The sequence below is a fragment of the Agelaius phoeniceus genome, chromosome 15 (genome assembly GCF_051311805.1).
Source record: "Agelaius phoeniceus isolate bAgePho1 chromosome 15, bAgePho1.hap1, whole genome shotgun sequence".
Lineage (NCBI taxonomy): Eukaryota > Metazoa > Chordata > Aves > Passeriformes > Icteridae > Agelaius > Agelaius phoeniceus.
Genome location: NC_135279.1, coordinates 16,587,092 through 16,612,342, shown reverse-complemented (window position 1 = coordinate 16,612,342; position 25,251 = coordinate 16,587,092). Strand labels below are relative to the sequence as shown.

The 25,251-nt window shown below is 61.4% G+C and overlaps 2 protein-coding genes across 5 annotated transcripts; one reads left to right on the top strand and one right to left on the bottom strand.

The window, feature by feature from the left end:
• The first annotated feature begins 1,919 nt into the window (after positions 1 to 1,919).
• Positions 1,920 to 7,932, top strand: FCHSD1 (FCH and double SH3 domains 1). Of its 2 annotated transcripts, XM_054643261.2 has the most exons (19): positions 1,920 to 2,054; positions 2,306 to 2,403; positions 3,052 to 3,097; positions 3,928 to 4,001; positions 4,248 to 4,392; positions 4,466 to 4,602; positions 4,676 to 4,739; positions 4,823 to 4,951; positions 5,127 to 5,249; positions 5,330 to 5,425; positions 5,501 to 5,608; positions 5,700 to 5,804; positions 6,009 to 6,239; positions 6,326 to 6,409; positions 6,517 to 6,673; positions 6,756 to 6,961; positions 7,067 to 7,163; positions 7,244 to 7,311; positions 7,473 to 7,932. In XM_054643261.2, exons 1-19 carry the CDS (start codon positions 2,034 to 2,036, stop codon positions 7,536 to 7,538), a joined length of 2,055 nt encoding a protein of 684 aa, XP_054499236.2. In that variant the 5' UTR covers positions 1,920 to 2,033; the 3' UTR covers positions 7,539 to 7,932. The 2 variants fall into 2 exon arrangements, with proteins under 2 accessions (XP_054499236.2, XP_054499235.2); XM_054643260.2 differs by having other exon boundaries at positions 5,330 to 5,608.
• Positions 7,914 to 22,832, bottom strand: RELL2 (RELT like 2). 3 transcript variants are annotated; one of them, XM_054643262.2, is made up of 8 exons: positions 22,091 to 22,832; positions 18,302 to 18,515; positions 16,538 to 16,600; positions 16,376 to 16,442; positions 15,924 to 16,112; positions 10,308 to 10,998; positions 8,793 to 8,826; positions 7,914 to 8,549 (listed from the first exon to the last, which is right to left on the bottom strand). In XM_054643262.2, exons 1-7 carry the CDS (start codon positions 22,310 to 22,312, stop codon positions 8,794 to 8,796), a joined length of 1,479 nt encoding a protein of 492 aa, XP_054499237.2. In that variant the 5' UTR covers positions 22,313 to 22,832; the 3' UTR covers positions 7,914 to 8,549; position 8,793. The 3 variants fall into 3 exon arrangements, with proteins under 3 accessions (XP_054499237.2, XP_054499238.2, XP_077042408.1); XM_054643263.2 differs by lacking the exon at positions 22,091 to 22,832 and adding an exon at positions 19,268 to 19,829; XM_077186293.1 differs by lacking the exon at positions 22,091 to 22,832 and adding an exon at positions 19,019 to 19,195.
• Between the last annotated feature and the right edge of the window lie 2,419 nt (positions 22,833 to 25,251).

Below are 25,251 nucleotides of genomic sequence, written 5' to 3'. Positions count from 1 at the left end.
CCCGTCCCTTTCCCTGCTGACACCCCCCTGTGTCTCCACCACGTCACAGCAGCGTCCTGCCCACATCCCTGCGGTGTGGCAGCCAGACTGAGGCGTGGGGTCACCGCCAGTCGTCACCACAGCGAGAACCCGGGGCACGCCATCGCCATCGGGGGGAAATTTCCAGCTGCGTCACACGACCACACAGACCGTGGGGAGGAGGAAGCAGCGGTGGGCAGCTGAAGGCAGCCAGGAGAAGCACAATGGGGAGATGGAGCTGTTTGTGCCCCGTGCGGGGGACAGGAAGGTGGCAGCGGGTCCCCAGCCTGGTGACGTGGGGCCCTGTCCCACTGCAGCACTGCAGGGCTCTGGGCATCCTGCCTGCCCAGCCCTGTCAGGGCCACACAGCCCCAGGATCCATCACTGGGGCCAGGCTGACATGCTGGTGTCACAGCTTGGTGTAGATGGTGCCAGCCTGCATTGTCCCCTTCCTGTCACCAACGTGGCTGGGTGACCACCTGTCCATTTTTCCAGCTAAGGAGGGGAATACCAGAGCTAGTGGCACATCCCCAGCCCAGCCTTGTGCATTGTCACACACCCAGGGACCAGGACATGCACAGCCAACCCCAGAAATGTCATGGGAGGAGAAAGATGGGGACGAATGGGACAGTGGGGAGAGCCACGAGCTGTGCAGGAACAGAGAAATCCAGACAGAAAGAGAAGTGAGAGATGAAGGGGGTGGGAGAGTGTTGGGATAGACGGGACTGGTTCGGGTCCCTCATGCTTCCAGGTGGCCCCCAGTGAATGCCACTGCTCAGCTCTGTGCCCCTGTCCCCACAGCAGGGTCCTGCCAAGCCAGGGGCTCTGTGTCCTCCATGTGATGTGGGACCCCACATGTCCCTGTGCTGGGGCTGTCCCCTCAGTGTCCCACATGTCCCCACATCCCAGGGCCAGTGCCCCAGCACCTCATGTGTCACTACATCCTGGGACCAGTGTCCTGTGCGTCCTCATGCACAAGGACTCAGTCCCCAGTGATCCTGGGGACTGCCCAAGGACAGTGCTCCCCATCACCCCATGTCCCAGTGATGCTGTGCCCACACATCCCCATCTCTCACAGCCCTGTGTCCCCATGTATGTCCCTGTCCTCCTGTCTCCCATGTCCCCATGTCCCCACATCCCTGTGCCACATATCCCTGTGTCCCTATGTCCCTGTCTCTCCATCCCCATATCCCTGTGCCACATATCCCTGTGTCACCATGTCCCTGTCTTCTCATGTCCCTATGTCCCTGTCTCCCATGTCCCATGTCCGTATGTCCCTCCCTCTCATATCCCTGTGTCCCCATGTCCCTGTCTCCCCAATTCCCATGTCCCCACGTCCCTGTGTCCCATATCCCTGTGTCCCCATGTTCCTGTCTTCTCATGTCCCTGTGTCCCTGTCTTCCATGTCCTCATGTCCCCATGTCCCTGTCTCTCATATTTCTGTGTTCTCATATCCCTGTCTCTCCATGTCCCCATGTCCCTGTGTCACATATGCCTGTGTTCTCACATGCCTGTCACCCCTTATGCGTCCCCATGTCCCTATGTCACATATCTCTGTCACATGTCCCTGTCTTCCCACATCCCCATGTCCTCATGTCCCTCCCTCTCATAGCCCCGTGTTCCCATGTCCGTGCCTCCCCGTCCCGCTGTCCCCGTGTCCCAGCGCCCCGCCCACACGTGCACCAGCGACCACCAGGCGGCGCTGCAGCCCCCGAGGGGCGGGGCTTGAGATGGGCGGGGCTCCCGGCAGCGCGGGTAAAGGGGCGGGGCTGGTTGGAGGCGGCACTGGGGGCGTGTCCGTCAGTGAGTTGTGGGCGGGGCCTGATGGGGCAGGGCTCGTCTTGGGGCGTGGTCTATGAGGGGCGTGGTCTGTGAGGGGCGTGGGCAGTGGGCGGGGCGCGGGCAGTGGGCGGGGCGCGGCCGGCCCGGCAGTTCCGGGCTGCGCGCACGCGGATCGGGGCGGCGGCGATCGGCACCGGGATTGGGATCGGCACCGGCACCGGGGCAGCGCAGCCATGCAGCCGCCGCCGCGCAAGGTGAGCGCCGGGCCGGGCCGGGCCGGGCCGGGCCGGGTCACCGGGGCCGGGTCCTCCCTCGCTGCCGTGTCCTGCAGCCGTGACCGAGACTCGCCCCCGGCGGAGCCTCCCGGGGCTGGGGAAGCGAGGCCGCGTTTGGGCGGCGCTCAGGAGGGGGGGCCGGTGGGCAGCGGTACCCGGGCAGGGCGGACAGCGCATCCCCGCTCCCCGTGCCCGCCGCGGCCGCGGGGCTGAGCGGGACCTTGCCGCAGGTGAAGCTCACGCAGGAGCTGCGGGTCCATCTCCTGGAGCAGCTGTCGGGCCTGCAGAGCAAACAGCAGCGGGACGCCGAGCTGCTGGAGGACATCAGGTAGGGCCCGCACAGGTGACACGGGGGTCGAGCTGACACCGGGCAGATCATCCCGTGTGTGTGTCTATGTGTGTGTCTGTGTGTGTGTTTGTGTGTGTGTGTGTGTGTCTGTGTTTGTGTGTGTGTCTGTCTGTGTTTGTGTGTCCCCAGACTGAGATGAAACAGCTCGTCCCACCAGTGTGTGTGTCTGTGTATGTCTGTCTGTCTGTGTGTGTCTGTGTCTGTGTCTGTGTCCCCAAGCTGAGACCGGGCAGCTCATCCTGTGTGTGTGTGTCCCCAGGCTGAGATGAAACAGCTCATCCTGCGTGCGTGTGTGTCCCCAAGCTGACACCGGGCATCTCATCCCGTGTCTGTGCATGTGTGTGTCTGTGTCTGTGTGTGTGTGTGCATGTGTCTGTGTCTGTTTGTGTCTGTGTCTGTGTGTCCCCAAGCTGAGACCCGGCACGGGCGGGCCAGGGACCGGGCTCGGCTCACCTTGAGCCTGTCACCTCGAGGTCATGGGCTCCATCACCCACTGGGGTGGCCTGATGGGGACAGGATGGTGGCAGGGGGAGATGGTAAGAGGAGGATGGTGGCAGCAGGTGATGGGAGGGGTGGCCCATGCCTGCCCCTCTCTGTGTGTCCTCCCTGTGTCCCCTCTCCCCCCAGGTCCTACGGCAAGCAGAGGGCCACCATTGACAGGGAGTACGGGCAGGTAAGGAGGTGCCACGGGATATGGGATCAATGTCCTGGGGGGCCCAGGCCCCATCCTGCCGGCCTGGGGCAGGAGCTGGGCAGGCCCCACGCAGGCAGAGGGCAGCCTTGGAAATCACCCGAGCGTGGCTGCTCCGTGCTGGCCCCGCAGGGTGGTGGCAGATGGCTCATCCTGCCGGGAGGACCCTGACCACGTCCAGCACCCGCTGGGGGCTCTGCTGAGCACGGCGTGGCCCAGACCTTGGGTGTTTGGGGAGCCTGGAGGGAAAACCTTGTGGGGGAGGAAACCGCTGGGCTCTGCTGTCTGCTGGGTCATCGCAGGGCTCTGCTCTGAAATGTCAGTTTGGTTTTAATGTGAGATGTCCCTGCAGCATCCCCTGGGGACATACTGCAGCAGAACTGTGTCCCCCCTTCCTGCAGCTGGTCACCGTGTCACTGCCCTCCCTCGCACCCCCCAGGCTGGGGGTGACCGTCCATACCCCCAGGGTTGGGGTCTTGCTGTGCTTGGCTTTGCTGGGGCTCCTCTACTCTGTATCTGTAGCCAGTGTCCCTCAGTGATGTCCCCTTGCAGGTGCTCTGTCCCAAAAGCCACAGCGGGGGGATCCTTTCATTGTGGTGGCTGCCCCCCAAGAAGGTTTTGGGGAGCACAATTCCTGCTGACACCGAGCCATGGGGATGTGTCTGTGCTCTGAGGGGACACATGTGTGTCCCCAGGTTCATGGGGTGGGCAGCCAGGGTGGGGGAGCCCCGTTTTGGGCCCAGGGGGGGTTGGTGGGTGCTGGGCTGCTTGGCAGGGTCAGGCAGTGCTGGTGATGCTGGTTCTGCCTGCAGGCTCTGCAGAGGCTGGCCAGCCAGTTCGTGAAGAGAGACTGGCAGCGGGGCCGTGGCGAGGCTGGCGACTCCAGGTGGGCTGGGGACAGGGACAGGGCTGGGGACAAGCAGCTGGGGCTTGCCATACCTGCCCATGGCCCTCCCAGTTTGGAGATGCTTAATGCCAGCCAGGATTTGGGTGTCACTGGGACACAGCTGTGGGTGGGATGTCCCCAGTTCCAGTCTGCTGTGACTGGGAGTGCTGGCAGTCCTGCTGGGCATCCCCAAAAGGTGTCACGGGGCAGGGAGTGCCCGGCCCTGTGTTAGCCCTGTGCCCACAGGAGCGTGGCAGCTGTCTGGAAAGGCGTCATCGAGGGGACAGCACACGCTGGGCAGGTCCGTGTCACCGCCTCCGAGAGCTACCGCGCCCTGGCCGCCGAGGCCGCCCGCAGCGCCCGCCTCTGCAAGGAGAGGACGCTCAAGAAGGTACCGGGGCAAGGCCATGTCCCTGTGCCCGGGCGGGGGGACAGCTGTCCCCCCCAGCTGACGCTCCCTGCAGGGCATCGAGCGGCTGCAGAAGGCGCAGGTGGAGCTGCTGGAGACGGTGAAGGAGCTGGACAAGGCCAAGAAGCAGCTCAGCCACCTGCGGCGCAGCAGCGAGGTGGCCAAGGACAAGGCGGCCGACGTGGAGGCGCGGTGAGTGGGGCACATGGAGCCGGGGGGCTGCGGTGGCTCAGGGTGGTCTCACACCCCCCTCCACCCTCCCCAGCCTCCGCAAGAGCGACCGGCGGATATTTCACACCAAGGCCAGCCTGCAAAAGCTCAGTGCCAAGGTGGGTGCCGTGGGGGATGGCAGGGTACCCATGCTGGGGACACGGGGCACCACCGCCAAGCCTCGCTGCCCACGTCCCCACAGTTCTCAGCACGACTGGCCGAGCACTCGAGGCAGCTGGCGGGGGTGCAGAACGAGTACAGCTTCGCCCTGGTGTCTGCCTCTGCCCACCTGGAGCATTACCAGCGTGTGGAGCTGCCCGCAGCCATGCAGGTAGGAGATGCCCGGGCCCCCTGTGCCCCTTCCCCAGGGTCCCACAAGGAGCATCTCCCCACTGCCAGCACAGAGGGTCCCACTGCACAGGGTCAGGGCTGGCTGCCCTGGGGGTCAGGGGTGCTCCAGTGGGGGGATGTGGCAGTGCTGGGGGGTTCCCTCTGCTTTCCCCTAGGCTCTGGATGGGGACCTCTACGAGCGGCTTCGGGAGCACTTGTCAGCTGCCAGCAGGACGGAGGTGGAGACCTGCAGGGCCACCCGGGACTGGTTCCAGGGTGTTGTGGAGGCATCTGCACGGGTAAGAGCACTGTCCCCCGAGCTGGGTGGGACACGAGGGCACAGGTGAGCCCCTGGCCCCACACCGCTCCCCTGCTGCAGGTGTGCCGGGAGCAGGACCTGCTCCTCTTCCTGCAGGACCACCCCGCCTTCTCCCTGGCGCCCGAGCAGCGCTTCCAGCTCACAGGGATGGAGGAGGTAAGTGGAGGGGATAGTTACAGCACACTGGGGTCTGCACAGCCACCCCCTTGTCACCGCCGTGTCCTTGCCCAGGTGTGCCTGCTGCCACCAGCAGATGACGGGGCCAGCCTGGAGAAGGAGGCACGGCGCTGGGCCACGCGGGTGGCCCGGGAGCACAAGAACAGGGCACACAGTGAGGAGGTGGGTGTTGTCCTCCCCCACGGGGCACCGCGGGGCTCAGGGAGGGGCTTTTGCAGCTGCCACACCCTCTGAGCTGTGGGTGCCCGCCCAGGTGCTGCAGCGGCTGGAGGCCAGGCGGCAGCAGGGGCTGGAGGCGGAGGCGGCGGCCGTGGAGCGGCAGATGGAGGAAGTGAGGGAAAACATCCGCAAGGCAGAGGTGGGAGCCCCCATCAGGGAGCTTGGGGTGACATCTGTCTGTCACCCCCAGGGTGGGGGATGTAGGGACAGGGAGGGGTGGTGGCTGGGATGCTGCACTTGGGGTGTGATGCTGGGGATGCCACCACGCCTGGGGATGGGGGTGATGGGGTTGGGACACTGCCAGAGGTATCCTGGGCACTGTGACAGTGTGTGGTGTCCCCAGGTGAGCCGAGTGAAGGCCGAGGCACGGCTGGCACTGCTGCGGGCAGCAGGGCTGGACGTGGACGCCTGGCTGGCCGGGGCCATGGTGGGGACAGGTGAGGAGACGCCCACAGGGCTGGACCTGGCTGAGTTCGATGACTACGACGACAGCGATGAGGCCGATGAGGACGATGAGCCTGGGCCTGCTGCCCGCACCTACCCCTACACCTGCAGGGTGATCTTTGGCTACCAGGTATGGCCCTGCCTGCATGGCCCTCTCCCTGCCTGCCCAGAGATGGCACCTCAGCCTCTCTGCCACGTTGTCCCCATCTCCTGCAGGGCTGCCAGGCAGACGAGCTGTCCATCAGCCAGGGCGAGGAGCTGGAGATCATCGAGGATGGGGACGCAGAGGAGTGGGTGAAGGTGGGAGCAGGCTGAGCCCCCCTCCCTACTGGGGGACACCTTTTGGAGGTCCCCAGGCTGGCCCCACTCTGGACCCTGGGATGTTCATGTGGTTTCTGCCTCCTCAGGCTCGGAACAAGGCAGGGCAGGTCGGCTACGTCCCCGAAAAGTACCTGCTGTCCCTGGGGTGTGACTCGGGGGCTGGGCTGGGCCCCCCAGGCCCCTCTGCCTTGCACCGCCAGCTCTCCAGCATCATGGCTGCAGAACTGGTGCTGGAGCCTGGAGGTGGGTGCTGGGCATCACCCCCACCCCAGAGAGGGGGGCGGGATCCAGAGGGTGCTGAGCCCCCTCCCCACCCTCCCCTCAGCCTGGCTGGTGCGAGCCCTGTACGACTACGAGGGGCAGAGCCCCGAGGAGCTGAGTTTCCCTGAGGGGGCCATCATCCGGGTGCTGCCCCGTGCTGCTGGCGAGGTGGACGATGGCTTCTGGACCGGCGACTTCGACGGCCGCGTCGGCGTCTTCCCCTCCCTGGTGGTGGAGGAGCTCACTGGGGCCCGGGAGGCAGCTGGGCAGGTTGGTGCCAGGAGAGTCCTTGTGTCACCCTGGCACTTCCATGGGTGCTGAGGTGAAGCCCCCTTCCCCACCATGCCCATCCCTCTTGGCTGTGTCTTTTCCCAGGAGCTGCCATCACCATCCCCTCCACCCTTCTCCCCTCCTGGCCTTGCACCCGGGGCCAGCCTGGTCCCCAGCTCTGCTCCTGAGACAGCGCTGGGAGGTGAGTGCTGGGGAAACTGTGCAAACTGGGAAGGGGCTGGGGGAGCCCAAAAGTCAGGCTGAGCTGCTGGGCACTCCCAGGTTGCCGGCAGGATGGCACGGGCAGCGGGCAGAGCTCTCCAGACCTGGCAGCCACGCGCCTGCGGCCGGTAAGTCCCTTCACAGGGATGCTGTGACCCCAAAATCTGCCCCAGCCCTTCTGTAATGGAGCCACCCGTGTGTTTTGGGGGGTCTGAAGGGGGATGAGTGGCCTCAGCATGTTGGCACCACTTCTCTCCCTCTCCTTTCCCTCTCCTCTCCCTCTCTGCAGCTCCGTGCGCCGCCCCCACCACCCGGCAGAGCCCCCGAGCCCGACCCCGAGCTTCACTTCAGCTGACCCTGTGGGTGCCCCCAGCCCCCTCCCCCAAAAAAGCTTTGCCTGAGCAAACCACCACAGGCTGCTGTCCCAGCAGCAGGAGCTGCTGCTGCCCCGTGCCCCGAGCTGGTCTCTCCAGGGGCTGCACCCTGCTTGCAGAGTGGTCCTGCATCCCAGTACAGCACCCAGAACCCCTTTATGGGGTGCCCAGTGCCACAGCCAGGCCCCATCTCACCCTCCTTTTGCCTCCACCGTTCCTGCCTGGCATCACCCGTGCACTCCCAGCCCAGCCCTGGTTCCTGGGGGGCTCCTCTCCGGCCCCTGCCAGCCCCCACAGGCAGGAGTGGCCGTGGGGGGCTGTTCCCAATAAATCAATAAATCCCGCTGGCCCAGCCGAGGGGTTCAGCAGCTTTAATGGTTGTAGCTCGTCTATGTACAGGGCGTTACACACCGAAGCTGGCGCGGCCCCGGCGCTGCCCGCTGGCCTGGCCCGGGGCCATCCCGCCCCCCGGGCCTGTGCCGGGGTGGGGCCGGGAGCTCCTCTCTCCGCCAGCATCTCCCAGGGACCTGCCGGTGCAGGGTTTGTGCCTGTGCCCGCTCTGCGTGGCAGGAGTGCCCGGGGGGGCTGTGCTCTGTGCTGAACGTGCCCGGTGGGCGGTGGGGCTCAAGCCGCTGCCTCCATCCCTGCCCCTGGCCGCGGCCCCCTCTGATCCTTGCCCCGAGCTGGGGGCCGCGGGGGCAGCGGGCTCTGGGTGCCGCCCTGCCCCTGCCGGGCCCGAGGGTCCCTCGGGGGGGTCTCCGGGGAGGGTGCGGTGGGTGGGACTCGGGTACCTATTGCCAATGGGATGAAGGCTGGCGCCGAGCGCGGTTGTCGGTGTCGCGGGCGCGTCGCTCCGGCCATGCCAAGCGCGTAGCTGCCCACCCGGGGCCGGGCACGGCTGCCCCGCGACTGCCCCACGGCAGAGCCCCAGCCCCGAGGGGCCCGGGGGCTGCGCGCCTCCCGTGCACGCTCCAGCCGGGAGCGGAGAGGAGCTGTGGGAGAGAGGCGGGATGGGGCTGGTCCCCGCAGCCACGGCACCTCCCCAGCACCCAAATGGGACTTCCCGGGGTCGCTGCCTGCGGCTGGGCACGTCCCGACCCCTGGAGAAAGGGTTCAGCCTCTCTCCATCTCCAGCAGCAAGCTGAGAGCCAGCAGGGCAGGGACACCGGCAGTGCCCTCCCACCCCCCAGGCATTGTCCCAGGGGCAGGGGACAGGGGCAGGGACAGGCACTCACCTCACACACGGTCCTGCTCCGCGGCGCTGGGCTCCTGTGGGATGGAGGAGAGGGGTGAGCGCTCCCATGGAGCTGGGGCTGAGCTGGGCTCCCCCGTGGCCACAGCAGTGACCCGAGGGGCAGAGCCCCACCGAGTCTCCAGGAGTGAGGGCAGCCCAGGCACCTTCTCTGCCCTTCCCCACCACCTGCAGGACGTGAGGAGCAGCAGCCAACAGCCCTGGTGCTGGCTCTGACTGCGACTGAGGGCATGGGGAATGGTCCAAGTGGCACCAGGGCTTGGTGACAAACATCCCAGGGAGGTCCTGTCACCGTTAGCCATGGGACCCCGTGTCCTGGAGCACCCCAGCACCATGGGCAGCATCCAAGGCAGGAGCCTGGCACTGGGCTTGCCCTACACTTAACTGCTTCCCCAGGGATCAGAGGGATTCCCAAGGCTCAGTGGGACACAGGAGGACCTGTCACCACCTCCCCATGTCTCTGGGGAAGGGCTGCAGCCCATCAGCTCTATCCTGCCTTGCCCTTCTCCATGAATCAGCTCAAACCTTCCAGCCTGCTCACCAGAAAGCAAAGGGGGAAACGGTGGGATCCTGCTTTGTCCTTATCCAGCATCCAGCCAGGCACCTTCCCCAGGCCTCTCCCGTGCTGACCCAGTCCTGCCCCATCCCACTCCCTGCCAAGGGCTGCTGGCATGTGCCCAGCCCGTGCAGAACCAGCCCCAGGGGATCTCCACGGCTTTGAAGCATGCCAGGAATTTTACCCAGGCATTTGGCTTCCTTTTTCTTCCAAGGGCTTTGCCACATCGTGCTGGTTTTGTGGGGCAAGTTAAGGCCCAGCTCTTGGAGCTGCTGACACTACACAGCCCCCTTCCATGAAAAACACCTTTTCCCAGCTGCAGAACCACAAATGAGTGTGTAAGCGAAATTCTGGGTGTCTGAACTACCACCACCAGCCTCATTTGCTCACTGGTACCAGCACAGAGGCAATTCCAGGGAGAAAATCCCCTGGAGCTGTCTAACCCCTCCAGCAAGGTGGTTGGGTGGGACATTGGGAGGTACCAGGGTACTGGGAGCTCCAGGCAGGGTGGGCTTTCCTCCTCTCTGAGCACAGCTCCTCAGGAGCAGGGAAAGCAACCAAGACATGACCACTTGGCTTTGCCATTTCCTGGTCTTCGAGGTAAGGAAGGCTCCTGGAGAAATCTGCCCCTGCCTGTTCCTGACTGGCCACACTGGACCCCAGTGAGGCTATGGCGGCTCTGGGGACACCACGTGCAGCAGTGGAGCTCTGCCAGGTCAAAATCCCAATGGATGTCCCCAAAGGAAAAGGAGTTCCTTGCCAAGGGGAATGGGCAGCAAGTCTGCAGCACCTCCCACTGCCCCTGAAGGAGGGTGAGACCTGTCACAGTCACTCCTATGTGACTGTGCCTCAGACACTGAAAAATAGGTGGGAAAAAGCAATCCCCCTCCAGCCCAGGGGACCACATGGGGACCAGGGGGAGGAGGAGGAGGAGGAACATACCTGCTGCTTCCCATCCTCCCCTCCGGACTGTTTCCTGCCGCTCTCGTCTCTCCCCAGCTCCTCGGCCTGCTCCTGCAGGCTCAGGCTCCCGTGAATATCCGACACTTCATCTGCCGACGCCAGTCCCATCTCCTCCAGGCAGACGCCGGCTCCTTCCCTCGCCAGCTCTCCCGGGATGTTGGGACTCGATGCTCCCAGCACCGGCAGGCTCAGCAGCCTGCGCTGCCGGCTTGAGCTCCCGGGAGCGGATCCAGCACCCGGCAGGGACCCTGCCCGACCGGACCCCGCCGTGCCGGACCCAACCGTGCTGGACCCCACCATGCTGGACCCAACCAGGCCGGACCCAACCGGGCCAGACCCAACCATGCTTGATCCCGCCGTGCCGGACCCAACCGGGCCAGACCCAACCGGGCCGGACCCAACCGTGCCCGCCCGCCGGCTGTCACGGGTGCCGGAGCTGGCGGGTGTGTTGGCGGCCGGGCTGGTGGACACGCTGTGCTGGGCGCTCCTGGCACTCTGTGTGCCCGTGTGGATGGCTCCGTTCTGCAGGCCAGCCGTGGGGACAGTCCCGTTGAGCAGCTCGCTGCTGCGCTCCAGCTCCTCCGTGCTCGGCGGGCGGCTGCCCGCGGGCAGGGCCCCGTCCGGCTGCTCCTGCAGGCACGGCTTCTTCCCAATGTGTGTGACACGGAACCTGCAATGGGAACAGGACACAGAGGATGTTGGGGAAGATGAAACAGGAAAGCCTTATAAATGTGATTGTCTGGCAAAAGATTTTGAGAATATAGAAACTATAAGTGAGATTGAAATGAAAGCAAGCTTTGAGATCCCTCAGTTACTGAACAATGGGAAAATAATGGTGTGGCCAGCTGAAGGTGATCCCCTTTGGATGGAACAACACCCTCTGCTTGCAGGCAGCTCCAAGGGTCAGAGCAGACCCTACAGCTTGGCAGAAGGGGTCCAAAGAGGAGTTTTTAGGGTTTAAAATGTAACACAGTATGGTAATGTAATGATTCTTATAGGTTGTATGTAAATGCTATAGGATTTGTATCTTGGACTAGATTGGTTAGTGAGAATTAGAATATTCAACACAGAAGAAGATTTATTGTATTGTAGCGGGAACCTCGCTCTCTTACCCTTTTACTCTCTCACCCTCTCATCCTCTCTGCCCCTCTCTTCTCTCAGTCCTTCTCTGAGCTGTGCCTGGCAGCTCCCAGCAGGGCCCTGCCCCCAGGCCCTTTGCAATAAACCCCAAATTCCTGACCTGGCTGCAGAGATCTCTCATCTCCATCTGTCTCGACCATCCTACCCCCCAAACACTCCTACAAGCAGTTCTTTTCCATGCTGTCCCACCACTGGATTCCCAGCTTTTCTGTACCTCCAGCCCCGGATCTCCTTGCTTTGCCGTGATCTCCAACCTGTCTGACCCATTCACACCTACAAAAGCCGTGTCCCCAAATTGATTTTCCCCTTCATTTTGAGCAAAACAAACAGAAAGGGAAGGATGGGAAGTGCAATCCAGGTCTTGGCTGGAGCAGAGCTTGTCCTCCCAGCAGCAAGATGGATCACAGCTCTTGGAAATGCTCCAAGACAGCCTGGATGACAGCATGCCCTCAGTGAGGGCAGGACAGGGGTTTGGCAGTGATTTGGATACGGGGATCAAAGGCTGGAGGAGTTTTTTGGCTAAAATCTGCCAGAGCACATTTTGCACCATCCCCTGGATGGGCAGATGGTACCTGAGTGTTCAGCAAGGTTCCACCATGAGCAGGTAACAGCTCAGAGCTCTGGGTGGGCAGGAGAAAAGCTGCAGAAATGGGTCTGACAGCTTAAAGGGTGGGCTCATAATCAGAGGTGATGCAACCTTGCACGTGGGGAGAAGAGAGGGGTAAGGGATCATAGACTCATGGAATGGCTTGAGTTGGAAGGAGGTCCTAAAAGATGATCCAGACCCACCCCCTGCCATGGATAGGGACAACTCCTCAATCTGGTGGCTCCAAGCCCCATCCAGCCTGGCCTTGGACACTTCCAGGGATCCAGGGACAGCCACAGCTGCTGTGGGCACCCTGTGCCAGGGCCTCCTTACCAATTCCTCATTCCCAATATCTCTTCTAACCCTGCCCACTGGCAGCAGGGAGCCATTCCTCCTTGTCCTGTCACTCTGTGCCCTCATCCCAAGTCCCTCTCCAGCTCTCTTGAAACCCCTCTAGGCACTGGAAGGGGCTCTAAAGTTCCCTTGGAGCTTTCTCCTCTCCCAATTCCCTCAGCCTGGAGGGGCAAAGTGTCAGCAAAGCCTGAAAGTCTGAATTGTGATTGTGCTGATCGTGACTCCTCCTCACCAGCCCTGGACCAGCAGAGAGGAAATCTCCTCCATGGTGAGCTGGTGTCCACCAGGCAGAGCACTCCAATGGCAGCACTGAGAGCTCGTGCAGCCCACCAGCTGCTCTCACTGTGCTTGGATCACACATGGAAAACCAATAGACCTGGCTGAGTTCAGCTGCAAGGCAGTGTCAGGGCAAAGCACAATTTCAGAAAGTGCTGCTGGTGTGGAAAGAACAGCAAGACACAAAGGTCAAGCACATGGCAGCACTGCTCTTCAAAGGAAAAAGCAGAGAGGTCCAAAAGATAAGAACAGATGCCAGGAGAGTTGGCAGAGATGAAGGAGACCACTTCCAGGCTGGAGCCCAGCCCGTGGGCAGCAGCAACCCCTCAGCAGGGCCAGAAAGCTGCTCAGGATTGGGAGGGTGGAGAACAGAAATGCTCCAGCTCCAGAGAAGGTTCCCAGGCCAAGCAGCAGCAAATGTGACCTTTCAGGTCTGTCCAGATATTCGGAGATAAGACACCAGCACTTTGGGGAGACCAAAGAATGTTCTGGCCCTGAAGAGGAACAGGAAGGAGACACAGTGACAGGATCACTTCTTGGTTATGCCATTGAGCAATGTCAGCCTGGAAGAGTCAGGAGTGGAGTCAGAGAGCAGGAAGGGTTTGGACCAGAGAGGGCACAAGAAGTAACATAGCCAACCTCTGGGGGGAAAGCAGAGGAGCCCTGCCTGGCTGCCTCATCAGCATCCCTGGGATTCAGTGGGGTGTGACACACTCTGGCTGATGGGGCTGAGGACAGAGGGTCAGACACAGATGCTTTATGGACAAGCTCTGCCACTGACTACACCTGGCTGAGGGCAAGCGCTGAGCTAAGTGGTAAATCATCCTATTCCCTACATAACCCTGAGTCCCACACAAGTTTAGAACAATTTAGGTGCAAAAAGCCCTCAGGAGGTCTCAATTCCAGACCCCTGCTCATATCTGGGCCCCCTCCTATCCTCAAGCACTTTGCCCAGAGCCCTGTCCAGTCAGGTTTTGGAAATCTTCAGGGATGGAGATTCCTCCACTCCTCAGGGCCCTGTCAAGGGCTGCACTATCCTCATGGCAGAACAGTTTCTCCTTGCATCTTTTTTGGATTTCTCTTGTTGTAACTCTTGGCCATTGCCTCTTGCCCTTCCCAGTGCAGATCTCTGAGGAGAGTCTTATTCCATTTCATTTAAATTCCACCCACCCTTTGAGAAGTGTTAGAGGACAATTAGATCATCCCTTTCTAATGCTCCAGGCCAAAAAAGCCTCCTCAGGTGCCCCATACTCCAGCCCTGATGATCTTGGTGGACCTCCACAGCTCCCATCCTTTCCACTCCTCAGGGATGAGCCTGTGCCTACCAGGGGGCTGGACTCTCCACCACTGCATCCAAGGCAAGAACAATACCAAAAACAAAGGAGAACAAGACCTGAGAGTGTGTCTTGAACTCTAGGGGTGGGTTAAAGAAGTCCTGTTTTGTAGGGTCAGTGCCGGGTCAAAGTACTTCAAGATATTTGTCATAAATAAGACACAGGAAGGGCAATCCTGGAGGATCTGGAAGGGAAAAGGGGCCAGCCTGGAAATAAGAAGCAGAATTTAAGGGTGGGATTGCACCTCGTGGGCACATAGGTCCCTTAGCAGCTGGACCTTGTACAAAGAGATTCAGGATTGAAGGTAAAGCCCTGGAGAAGTGGGATGATTGCCCTGTGGAGAGGGCTGCTGTGGGGTGTGACACTAACAGGGTTAAAGAGGAAAAACAGGAATTGAGGGAAGGTGCCTTTGGGAAAGGAGAGCATCTCGTCCAGCACTCCCAGTGCTGAGAGGAGGCTGGAAGAGCATGGACAGAGGACATGGAGGAGGGGATGGAGCTGGGCACCAGCCAGGGAGTGAATTAGTGGTGAGCAGGAGCTGTGCAGAGCCCCGGCCTGCCGGGCACCACCTCCAAGGACAGCCACGGGCACAGAGGAGCCAGGAGCTGGCAGTGCCCACGAGATGTGATCCAAGCTGAGCTGGGCCTGGTGAGTCCAGCAGGTCTCCCTGCTTCTCCAGCTGCCCAGAAAGCCCCAGCTCACCTCCCTGCTGAGGCTCCTGCCCGTGGTGGTGGAAAAATCCACATGATAGGACACAGGGAATGGCTTCCACTGCCAGAGGGCAGGGATGGATGGGATACTGGGAATTAGGAATTGTTCCCTGTGAGGGTGGGCAGGCCCTGGCACAGGGTGCCCAGAGCAGCTGGGGCTGCCCCTGGATCCCTGGCAGTTCCCAAGGCCAGGCTGAATGGAGTTTGCAGCACCCTGAGCTAGTGGAAGGTGTCCTTGCCCATGGCAGGGGTGGAATGAGATGAACTTTGAGGTCCTTTCCAAACCAAACCATTCCACAATTCTATGCTCACTTTGGCTCAGCATTCCCATGAAAGGACTGTCTCTCTGGACCACAACATGAAGTTCTGTCAAGGCTCAGGCCCTGAATGAGGACCTTGTGCACAATCTGAGCATGGCAGAGCTTTGTGTCTCACCATGGTGGCCATCCAGGGACCAGCAGCTTCTTGCCACCCTGCCCCAGCCACCACAGCCGGAGGGAGCCAAGCCCAGGAACTTTCCAAACCCTTTCTGCTGGGGAATGGGGCAGCCTGGGTGAGCCTACAGACTGTTCTACAGGTTAGTGACGACACAGTGAGACCACAGGAAGCTCAGGAAGTCCCTTGAGGTGAAACCAGGTGGGGATGGAAAGCATTTGTGGGAAGTATCAGGAACACTCCCCTATTCTTACATTGCTGCTGTGTCATCTAATTACAGACATCATTGGAAGCAGCGATCTGGAGCAGCACAGCCACTCTTTCATCCTGAGCAGGTGGTGGCTTGCACCTGGGACATGCTGTCCCCTCTGTCCCCGCCAGTGAGGTCCCTGAAGCCCCCAGTTGGGCAGCAAGGCCCTGCTTGCACTGAGCTGGGACAGCGGTCTCTGGAAGGACACGGAGCTGGGGCTGTGCCCAGCACTGACTCAGCAGGAAAACCCAGCTTGAGTCACCTTCCCGGAGAAGGAGGGAAGCCACCACCGGTGCATCACAGCCTGCCACATACCACAGGCATTTCCAGGTGCAGCAGCCACCTGGCTGCTCAGGGGCTCCAGCTGCAGAGCTGCTGCTGGGGCATCTCCGTGTGCAACAGCAAGAGGGAACCTTGGGCACGTGGGGAAGGGGCAAGGAACAGGAGGACTGAGGAGAGCCTGTAGTGCTCATTCCAGCTGAGAATGGCTGGCAAAGCTCGTTTGGGTACCTGCCCACTGAGAAGACGGTGGTCTCTCCAGGATGCATCCTGCTTTTGCCCTCCTTGGAGCGCCCCTGGCGCTGCAGGGGGTGCCTCTTCCTCCTGCTGCAGTGGATGCAGGGGGCGTGCGTGGAGCCCAGGTGCACCGTGTGGTGATGGGGTGGGCCCCCGTCCTGGCTGCTGCTGTGGTGACAAAGGCTGCAACAGAAGATGACAGGTTGTGTCACCCTGGGGAGACGCCCCAACCCTGGTGCAGCCCCACTGCAGCACGGCCTGGGAGCAGCAGCTCTGGGGGAGACAGGAATGAGGAAGAGCTGCTGCACTTGACAGTGGGGTGAAGCACTCCTGAAAGCCCTCAGGAGAGCAGGACTCCCCGTTGGGAAGATGCTTTGTAGCAGCTGGAAAGGGGCTGCTTATCCCTCACTGTGGAGCAGCCACAAGCTGCTGTGAGCTTCCCTCACCTGGGCACTGGCACTGGCACATCTGCTTCATTTTCCCCCAGCATCTCCTTGAGGGCCTCCACGTTTGCTGAAGAGAGAGGGAGAAAGGGGAATGCTGAAGGGAGAGGGACAAACAAGCCAAAGTGGTCAGCATGGCTCCAGGCCGGCCCAAGAAGTGCTCACCTTCATTTTGGATGATGCATCTCACAATCTTCTCCACGGTGTCATCGTTCTTCTCGGCCTCATCTGAAAAGAGACAACGTGGCACTGAGGGCTGGGATTCCGGGGCTCTGCTCACTCATCCCTTCCCAGGAGCAGCTGCATCAGCAGAGTTGTTGGAGAAGCCTCGAGTCCCCTGTCACACTGGGAAGCCACTGGGGAACACCAGATCCCTCATCCTGGAAAAGAAACGGCTGAGCCAGCAGCTGTGTGTGCAGGGAGAGGGGGTGTGTGCAGAGCATCTGGAGAAATGAGAGGGGAAGCAGGTTCTAAAAAGTTGAAAGAGGAGGGTCCTTGTCCAGCCCAGGACCCCCTGGCTGCAGGATGCTGCAAGTGCTCAAGGCTCCAAGGGTAGACAGGACACATCCACAGAAAATAAACCCACTGGGATCCACTAAATACAGAAATGGGGAACACACGGTGACAGAGAGAGCCCCAGAGCTGCACACTGTTGAAAGCTTAAAAGACTGCTCAGAGCAATCTTGGCTGGTGCCTGCTCTGCTGTGGAGTTCACCCACAGCATTAACTCAACCTGCTTCCAGCCACTGTTGGAGGCAGGAGGCCTGGATGGATGGATGGATGGATGGATGGATGGATGGATGGATGGATGGATGGATGGACTTGTCACCCTGCCAGGACCTCCAGCCTGGTCAGCAGTGTGAGATGTTCCTGTAAGCAGGTTGGAGCCATGGTCTGGCAGGCAGCTGCCTCAAAGGCTCAAGAGCTGCTACCATGATCTCGGAAGATCTCCATCATCCCATGGAGATGTTTCCCTGGGCTGTGGTGTGTCCAGAGGGCAAAGCCCATCTTGGAAGGTTCAAAGACTGTCTCCATGTCATGTACAGCCAAGACATTAAAGCCAGAGGAGCGCATCCATGGGCACATGGGGGCTCTGGCTGCACCGAGGACGAGCCCGAGGAGCTGCATTTCCCTCCTGAGCTCAGGCAGCAGCAGCAGGAGGTGCTGATCCTCCCCAGCACTGCCACAGCACGTGGAGCTGGAGGAGTTCTGTGGCACCATGTGGCTGTTCCCAGCCTGGGAAGCAGCCGGAGGAATGTGTGTTCCCCCTTCAGCAGAGACTCAGGAAAGCACCGGATGACAGAGCTCGCTTGGGCCGGGCACCCACGCTCAGTGCGGCAGTGACTTCCCAATCCAACCACCCCAGAGTGACTTGCAGTGCCCTGAAGCCATGGGAAAAATTCCCTACAGGTCCCTTCCCCTTCCAACACCAGCCCTACTTCTGTGGTCTGCAAGAACACAGCAGGGACCAGAAGAAGACATGGCCAATAACAAACCCCAGCTGGCTCCCTGCCAGACATCCTAATGCCAGAGGGGCAGAGGCACTTGTGCTCCAGCTGGGAGAGGTTTTCCTTGAGGGAACAGGGGTTATGACTGAAATGCTGGGGATTCACCAAGTCCTGGATGTTCATCAGAATTACCTTCTGGTGATAATGCTCCTTTGGGAAGGGCCAGGCACTGGCTCCCACCTCCCTGTCACCTCCAGCCGTTGTCAGCTCATGGATCAGAGGGATCCCTGGCCCTCACACTCCCGATCCCCAGGGAACACCATGCTGCTCTCACCGCCCCAGCCCTTTATCCCAGCCCAGCCACACGTGACAGGTAACCCTCCCAGCCCCATCCCACAGCCCAGAAGGGTGCATGAGGAGCACCAGCCCACAGCAGGCACAAGGCTGAGCCCCCAGCGAGCCCCCACTGCCCAGCACTCACCATCCTCGAGCTCCTCCACCTCATCTTTGTCATCTGGGTCAAGCTCGTCCCGGAAGGTGCGGCACCGGTAACCCTTCTTCTTCAGGACATGGCAGATCAGGAACCCCACCAGCCCCATGATGAAGAAGACAAGGACAAGGAGGAAGACCACAGTAATGCCGTGCTGGGGTTCTGACTCCCCATAGTGGGGGTTGTGATAGTCTGACATGCGGATCTAGGAGGAGGGGGAAGGCAGGTCAGAGCCGCGGCGCTCACCCCCACCCTGTGCCATCCTCCCGTTCCTCCTGCGGGGCCAGGGGCAGCTCCCAGCCGGGGGCAGCTCCCAGGTGGGGCAGCTCCAGCCGGGGGCATCTCCCATCCAGGGCAGCTCCAGCCGGGGGCAGCTCCCATCCAGGGCAGCTCAGCCGGAGCCCCGCAGGGTCCGGCGCGGTGCGGAGGGCAGGACCGGCCGGAGTTGGCTCCTGGCGGTCTCCCAAGGACACTGCTGCCCCGCACGGCCCCGGCAAGAGGCATCCCAAGGGCAGCGCCGGCGGCAGCGTCCCCGCAGGCCCCGCCGGCCCCGGGCTGCGGCGCTCCCCCGTCCCTTGCAGGCGGCTTCCCAAGGGCACCGGTGCCCCGGCCTGCCCGGGGCTCTGCGGCGGGCGGCATCCCCGGCTCGCCCTTGCCGGAGGATGGCTGAGCATCCTCCCGCGCCGCGCCGCTCCCCTCGGTACTCACGGCCGAGGCCCTCCACCGGCACCGGCACCGGTACCGGTACCGGCCGCGGCGGGCAGGGAGCCGTGGCAGCCGGGCTGGCGGAGGGCCGAGCCGCCGGCCGCTCCCGCATCGTCCTCCCGCAGCACCGAGCCGGCTCCCTCCGCCCCGGCTCCCCCGGGCGCTCCCGGCTTCCTCCCCGCTCGCCGGCTCCGCTCCCCGGCACGGAGAATGTCCCCCCCCGCCTGTCCCCCGGCCCCGCTGCGGCGCTACCTGGGCCTGCGGTCCTCCGCAGCGCTCTCCTCTTCACCTTCACCTTCACCTTCACCTGCCTCCTAGCAACCCCGCATCCCCGCGGCTGGGCACCGCGGCGAGCATCCTCCGGCCCCCGGGGCCCGGCTCCGTGCCTGCCTTCCCCGCGAAGGAGCCAGCTGCCTCTGCCTGCCGCTCTCTGCGCGCTCTGCCACAAGAGCACCCGCCTGTCCCGAGCCCAGAAAAAAAATCTCTCCGGAGCTGTTTCGGCGGAGGAAGGTGCGGAGAGGAGCTCGGGGAGATGCCGGAGGCTGCAGCAGGACACGCAGGAGCGCTGCTCAGGGAAGCTGCCAGGCTGCTGCCCGCCCCGGGGTGAATAACCTCACCCGCACGCGTGCCAGCCCCGAGCTCCCCTGGCACCTTCCTTCCCTTGAATTTTAGGGCACTGAGCCCTGGCGATGGGAGGGAGAAGGGTGGAAGTGGGGCTCAGTGAGAGCAGGACTGATCACACAGCAGCGTGGGGGGGCAGAGGGGTGCAGACCCCCACACGGGGATCCCAGCACCAAGGAGAGGGTGGAAAAAGAGCCCCGGGAGACTCCTGTGCCTCCCTCCCTCCTTCCTAAAAAAGGAGTGGCTAAGCCATTGGAAATCTCACGCTGTAGTGGTCCCATGACCTCCTTCTCCATCTCCACCACATTATCCTCGCTCTGGGAGGCTTCACCCACCACTCCTTTGCTACAGAAATCAGACCTGCTTCTCTCCATCCTTCAGCCACCTGCCAGTTCTCCATCCAAACCCTGAGGAATGCAACCCTTGAAACCCCTCCCAGCCCATCTCCTCTGAACTGAGCTCCAATCCATGCACACATTCCTCCATGGGAGTTATCCCATGGGAATCCCTAATGGGAATTATCCCACTACAGTCTGTCACACAGCCCGTGCCTCCTCCAGGCTCTCAGCTCTGCCTCGCTGAGGGCTCCTGTCCCTCTGCACAGGTGACCAGGTTGGCTCTCAGGAGCCTCCTCCATCAGCGTGACTTCAGGGTGTCACCACATCACAGGTGACACCCACCTGCCCGCTGTCCTGACAGGGAGACAGGAATGGAACATCTGGGCAAGAACAAGACTTCTCCTCCTGCCATGGATTGCTGAGCCACAGGAGAGGAGAGCTCTCCAAACCCTGGACCAACAAGCTGCTGCATCATGCAAGTCTCAGCTGAGGAAGAGCCCACAAAGCAAAGCTCAGAGGCAGTTTGCTCCTTGCCCCTGTGTACAGGGGGAGCTGGCAGCTCTGGGTTTCTGCAGGGCCCTGAGGGGATGCAGTCATGGCCAGTGTATTCCTGTTCTCCCCGTGCCCACGCACGCTGCCCTGCACAATAAATCTCTTTCTCCTCCTGGGCGTTCCCACCCACCCAGAGCATTGCTGCACCCTGCCCCCTTCCAGCACCCCATCCCCTTTCCTGACTCCAGCCATGCCAGGCTGATCAGGACTCCCCATTCGAGGGGACATTCCCATTTTCACACAGCCTCTGGTGTGTGGTGGCATTTCCACAAGCGTGGCACAGCAGCCTGGCCCTGCCTGAGGACAAATCCTGGCCTTGGTGGGGTGAGCCAGGGTGAGGAGGGGGTTCTGGGGCTGTCAAGCTGCTCCCTCCTGGCTCTGCAGCTGGATTACCCCAGCTGATTGTTTCTCTTCCTGATTCTCCCAACCAGGGATCACCTGTTCCCTGTCTCCATCCTGCTCCCACCACCTCAGCTCAGCTTCAGAGTCCCTCCAGGGCCTCAGTCCTTGTCCCACTGCAGGAACCCATTAGCATTTTAATGGTCCCACACAGCACCTCACAGGTGAGCCAGAAACAACACCCTGGCACCTCTGTGCCCCAAAAGCAGCCAGCATTTGATGCATGGACCCACACAACAGAGCTCCCCCTTCTGAGCAGGCTGGCCATGTGAGAGAGCCCCACACCAAGCCAGGGAGGTGCAGCCATGGCTGTGGGCTGCCTGCTCGTGGCACATCCACTGTCTGGACTTCCTCTGTCCCTCCTTACCCCATCCCAGCTCCTCTCCCACCCTGTGTGACCCCAGCAGCCAAGGCAGTGGCATCTGAGACACAGGACAATCCAGCTGGAGCTCTGGGGTAGGCAGCTGCCTTCTTTGTGCCTGCCCACCTCATCCAGCACCGCCAGCTGGAGGAGGAGGAGGAAGAGGAAGAGGTTACACGGTCCAGAACATGGCACAGTGCTGGTCCAGAGAGTCCCCTCTGCTTGGTGAGGGGCCCTTCTGTGGGATTTGTCCCTGCATTTCCCATGTCCCTTTCAATGAACTGAGCTCCTCTTTTCCCATCTTTTCAGGACCTATGAAACCTCCTTGCTCGTGGATGAACCAATTAGTGATGAGCTCCCCTACAGTGGTAAGTTGGAGTTGCCTTTTCTCCTCATGAGCTCAGCTGGAATTCTTGGGATGTTCTATTCTGCATTGACCAGGGCCAAAGTGTCAGCACTTCCTGACCTTGGAGATGGCCTTAGCCATGCCTGGAAGTGTCCAAGGCCAGGTTGGATGGGGTTTGGTCTAGTGGGAGGGGGTTGGAAATGAGATTTAAAGTCCCTTCCAACCCAAACCATCCCCTGCCCTTCCATCCCAGGCCCTCCCTCGGGGTTTCCCTGAATCCTGGAGGTCCTTGGAAGCTTCACTCCCTCTCCAGATATTGCCTGGAAACACTGAAATTTCAACCTTTGGAGGCTGGGGAGGGAGGGGACAGAGTGGCTGAGGAGAGGCTGGTGGGACAGTGCTGTCCTCTGTCACCCTGTCCCTCAGCTGGCTCCAGTCCCAGTGAGATTCCACATTACCTCTTGTCCGCTCTTTTCCTGCACCTCTTCCGCAGCCGTTGGAGCAAATGTCACCCCACAAACAATGGGACCACGTCCTTTTGGGGGATCAGCTGCCCTGGCCCCGCTGCTTGTCCACGTGGCAGCTAAACAGGCTGGGCTGCCCAGATCCAGGCTCCTCTTGGGGTCTTCTCTTCGATGCTCAGCCCAAAAATTGTCCTCACGTCTGCAAAGCTGCTCCATCCAATGGTGTCAAACGTGTCCCTGGATCCTCAGCCCTGCTCCATCCAGCTTTCCAAACATGCCCAGCAGCTAATGGCCCTTAAACCACAGCCTGCTTTCGCTCTCTGAGCACAAAGAGCATCTAAAAATATCCCTCTGTGACACTTCCCTGCTCTGCTCCAACACCCGTGAAGATGCCTGGAGCAGCACCCGGCTTCCAGAAGGACAGCTCAGGCAGCAGAGAGATCCCAGCTGGAAACAGGGATGGGCCTCCTCTCCCCAGGCAGGGCTGTGTCTCCTCTCCTCAGGCTGGGCTGTGTCTCTCCTCAAGCAGGGATGTGTCTCTCCTCAGGCAGGGCTGTGTCTCTGCTCTCCTCTTCAAGCAGGGCAGTCTCTGCCTTCCTCAAGCAGGGATGTATCTGCTCTCCCCATGCAGGGCTGTGTCTCCTCTCCCCAAGCAGGGCTGTGTCTCTGCTCTCGTCCCCTGTCCCCAGGCAGATACCTGGACGTATCCCGGGTGGCTCCGTGTCCTGGGTGGCTCCGTGTCCCCAGGCTGGCGTTATCTGGTGGCAGCAGCTGGTGGAGCAGGGACAGGACACTCGTCATGAGGGAGCACCAGAGCAGGGACAGGACAGGACAGGACAGGACAGGCGTCATGAGGGAGCACCGTCACAGCTCCAGGGGCTCCCAGCACAGCCGTGCTGCTCAGCACATTCAAACCCCAGAGATTTCCTGAACAGATCAGGCCTCAGTGAGCACCAGCCATGCCACTTGTCACTGCTCTTATCAGAGTTTGCTCAGAACCCTCTGGAATCCATCAAGGTTTCTAAGAGATAAACTGTGCTAAAGAAGAAAGAAGCTGAGAAACAGAATTCCAAGACCACAAGAAGTAAATAACAGCAGCAAAGCAGCTGGACTGTGACCAGTCCCATATTCTGAGAGGTGCACTCACAACACGTGGACCAAACAAAGGCACCAGTAAGAAATGTGTGCAGAGAGTTAGAAAGTGGAAATAACTGTATAATGTAAACAATAAACAGCTTCTGCTTAATCATATTGGTCAGTGGCCAGGAGTCCTGAATTTCCCCCAGTTTCCCAGGCTGGGTGCTGGGCTCAATGCCAGGTGCCCTCTGAGTGTCCCCAGCCCCAGCTGGGCCCTGCAGGGTCACAGTGAGAGGGTCCTGGCTCTCCTCTGGAAGTGTCCCTGCCCCTGGCAGGGATTGGAATTAAATGACCTTTAAGGTCCCTTCCAGTCCTATCCCCTAAACCAGCCTATAATCCTTGCTCCATGCTGGAGCTGGGATCCTAAAAGGAAATCCACACAAGGAGCAGTGTGGAGGGGGCACTATCCCCACAGGGGGGGACAGAGACAGCCAGAAATATCCTTTAATAACCCCACAATTTCATCCCACCTTGGCACCTGCAGCCAGCACAGCACCCAGAACTCACAGCCATCCCACCAAGCCCCATCCCATACAGGCAGGAAGCTCCCCTTGCTGCTTCCAGGGGGTTTCCGTGCCCTGGGAATGCCAGCCTGGCACCCACTGAGCTGCCAGGGAACATCCCAGTGCCTGCCTGCCCTGGTGCCCATCCTCAGGCAGCTCTGGGGGTGCTGCCCTCTCTGAGGAGCCTGGCTCCAGCACAGCTCCCTTCATCCCAAACTGCAGGGAGCATCAAGCAGGAGGCTGACAGGACCAAGCCTTGATTTTGGCGTGGTTTTCCAAGCCTTTGGACCAGGCTTCCTGCTCTGTCCATCTGTCCTTCCCTCCAGCCCCATTCCCACACCATGCTCCTGTTTCCATCTCCTGTCAGCTCCAGCTTTCCCCCATCCCGCTGCCTCCTCACCCCCAGGGATTTCCCACCCAGCCTTTGTCCTCCTCGTGCCCGGCAGCGCCTCCAGAGGGTTCTCCCTAAAGCTCTGGAGAGCCTGCAGCCCCCAAGGTGGCACCTGGTGACAGCTGGCAGGTCCCCATCCCTCAGGGACTGGGATGGAATGAGCCCCATCAGGGTGTGGGTGTCCCATGGAAACCCCACTGCCCACCCCCTGTGCCCTGGGGTGGGGCTGTGGGGGTGACAGGGGAGCTGGGAGTGACTGGGAGACAACTGTGAAGAACTGGGGGGAACTGGGGGCCACTGGAGGCCTGGAGAAGAGAATCCAGTGGCCAGCTGGGCTCACTGGGAGTGACTGGGGCAGCTGGGAGTGACTGGGAGCAGGTGAGGAGGAGGGAGGAGTGATGGTGGCACCTGAGGGAGCAGGTGGAGATTAATAAGCAGGGGGAGAACCAGCAGGCAGCTGGAGGTAACTGGGAATGACTGGGAGACAGCTGCAGGCCTGCAGAAGGGAATCCAGTGGGCAACTGGGGGCAGCTGGGGGTAACTGGGAGCAGCTGGGGGTAACTGGGAGCAGCTGCTGGGGGTAACTGGGAGCTGCTGGGGGTAACTGGGAGTAACTGGGAGCAGCTGGGGGTAACTGGGATCATCTGCTGGGGGTAACTGGGAGTAACTGGCAGTAGGTGAGGGGCAGTGAGGGGTAACTGGGGGAGCTGAGGATGACTGGGGAGCTGACACGGGGCTATGGGGACAGTCCAGCCGGTAGCTGGGGGCAGGCACAGGGCAGGCAGGTTACACTGGGATGTGGCCGCGGGTCCATGGGGGCTGATGGGGGCGGTGTGTGGGCACACAGAGCAGCGGGGCGAGCCTGGGGGCAGCTGTGGGGCGCTGGTGGCAGCTGGGACCAGTCTGGAGCAGCCGGGGTTGACACTGGGAGTAACTGGGATCTGCTGGGGGTGACACTGGGAGTAACTGGGATCGGCTGGGGTTGACGCTGGAAGTAACTGGGATCTGCTGGGGGATGGCACTGGGAGTAACTGAGAGCAGCCGTGGGTAACACTGGGACCGCTGAGTGGCCACGCCTCCGCTCTAGGCCACGCCCCTTCTGCGTGTGGCTTTTCCGTGGCCCC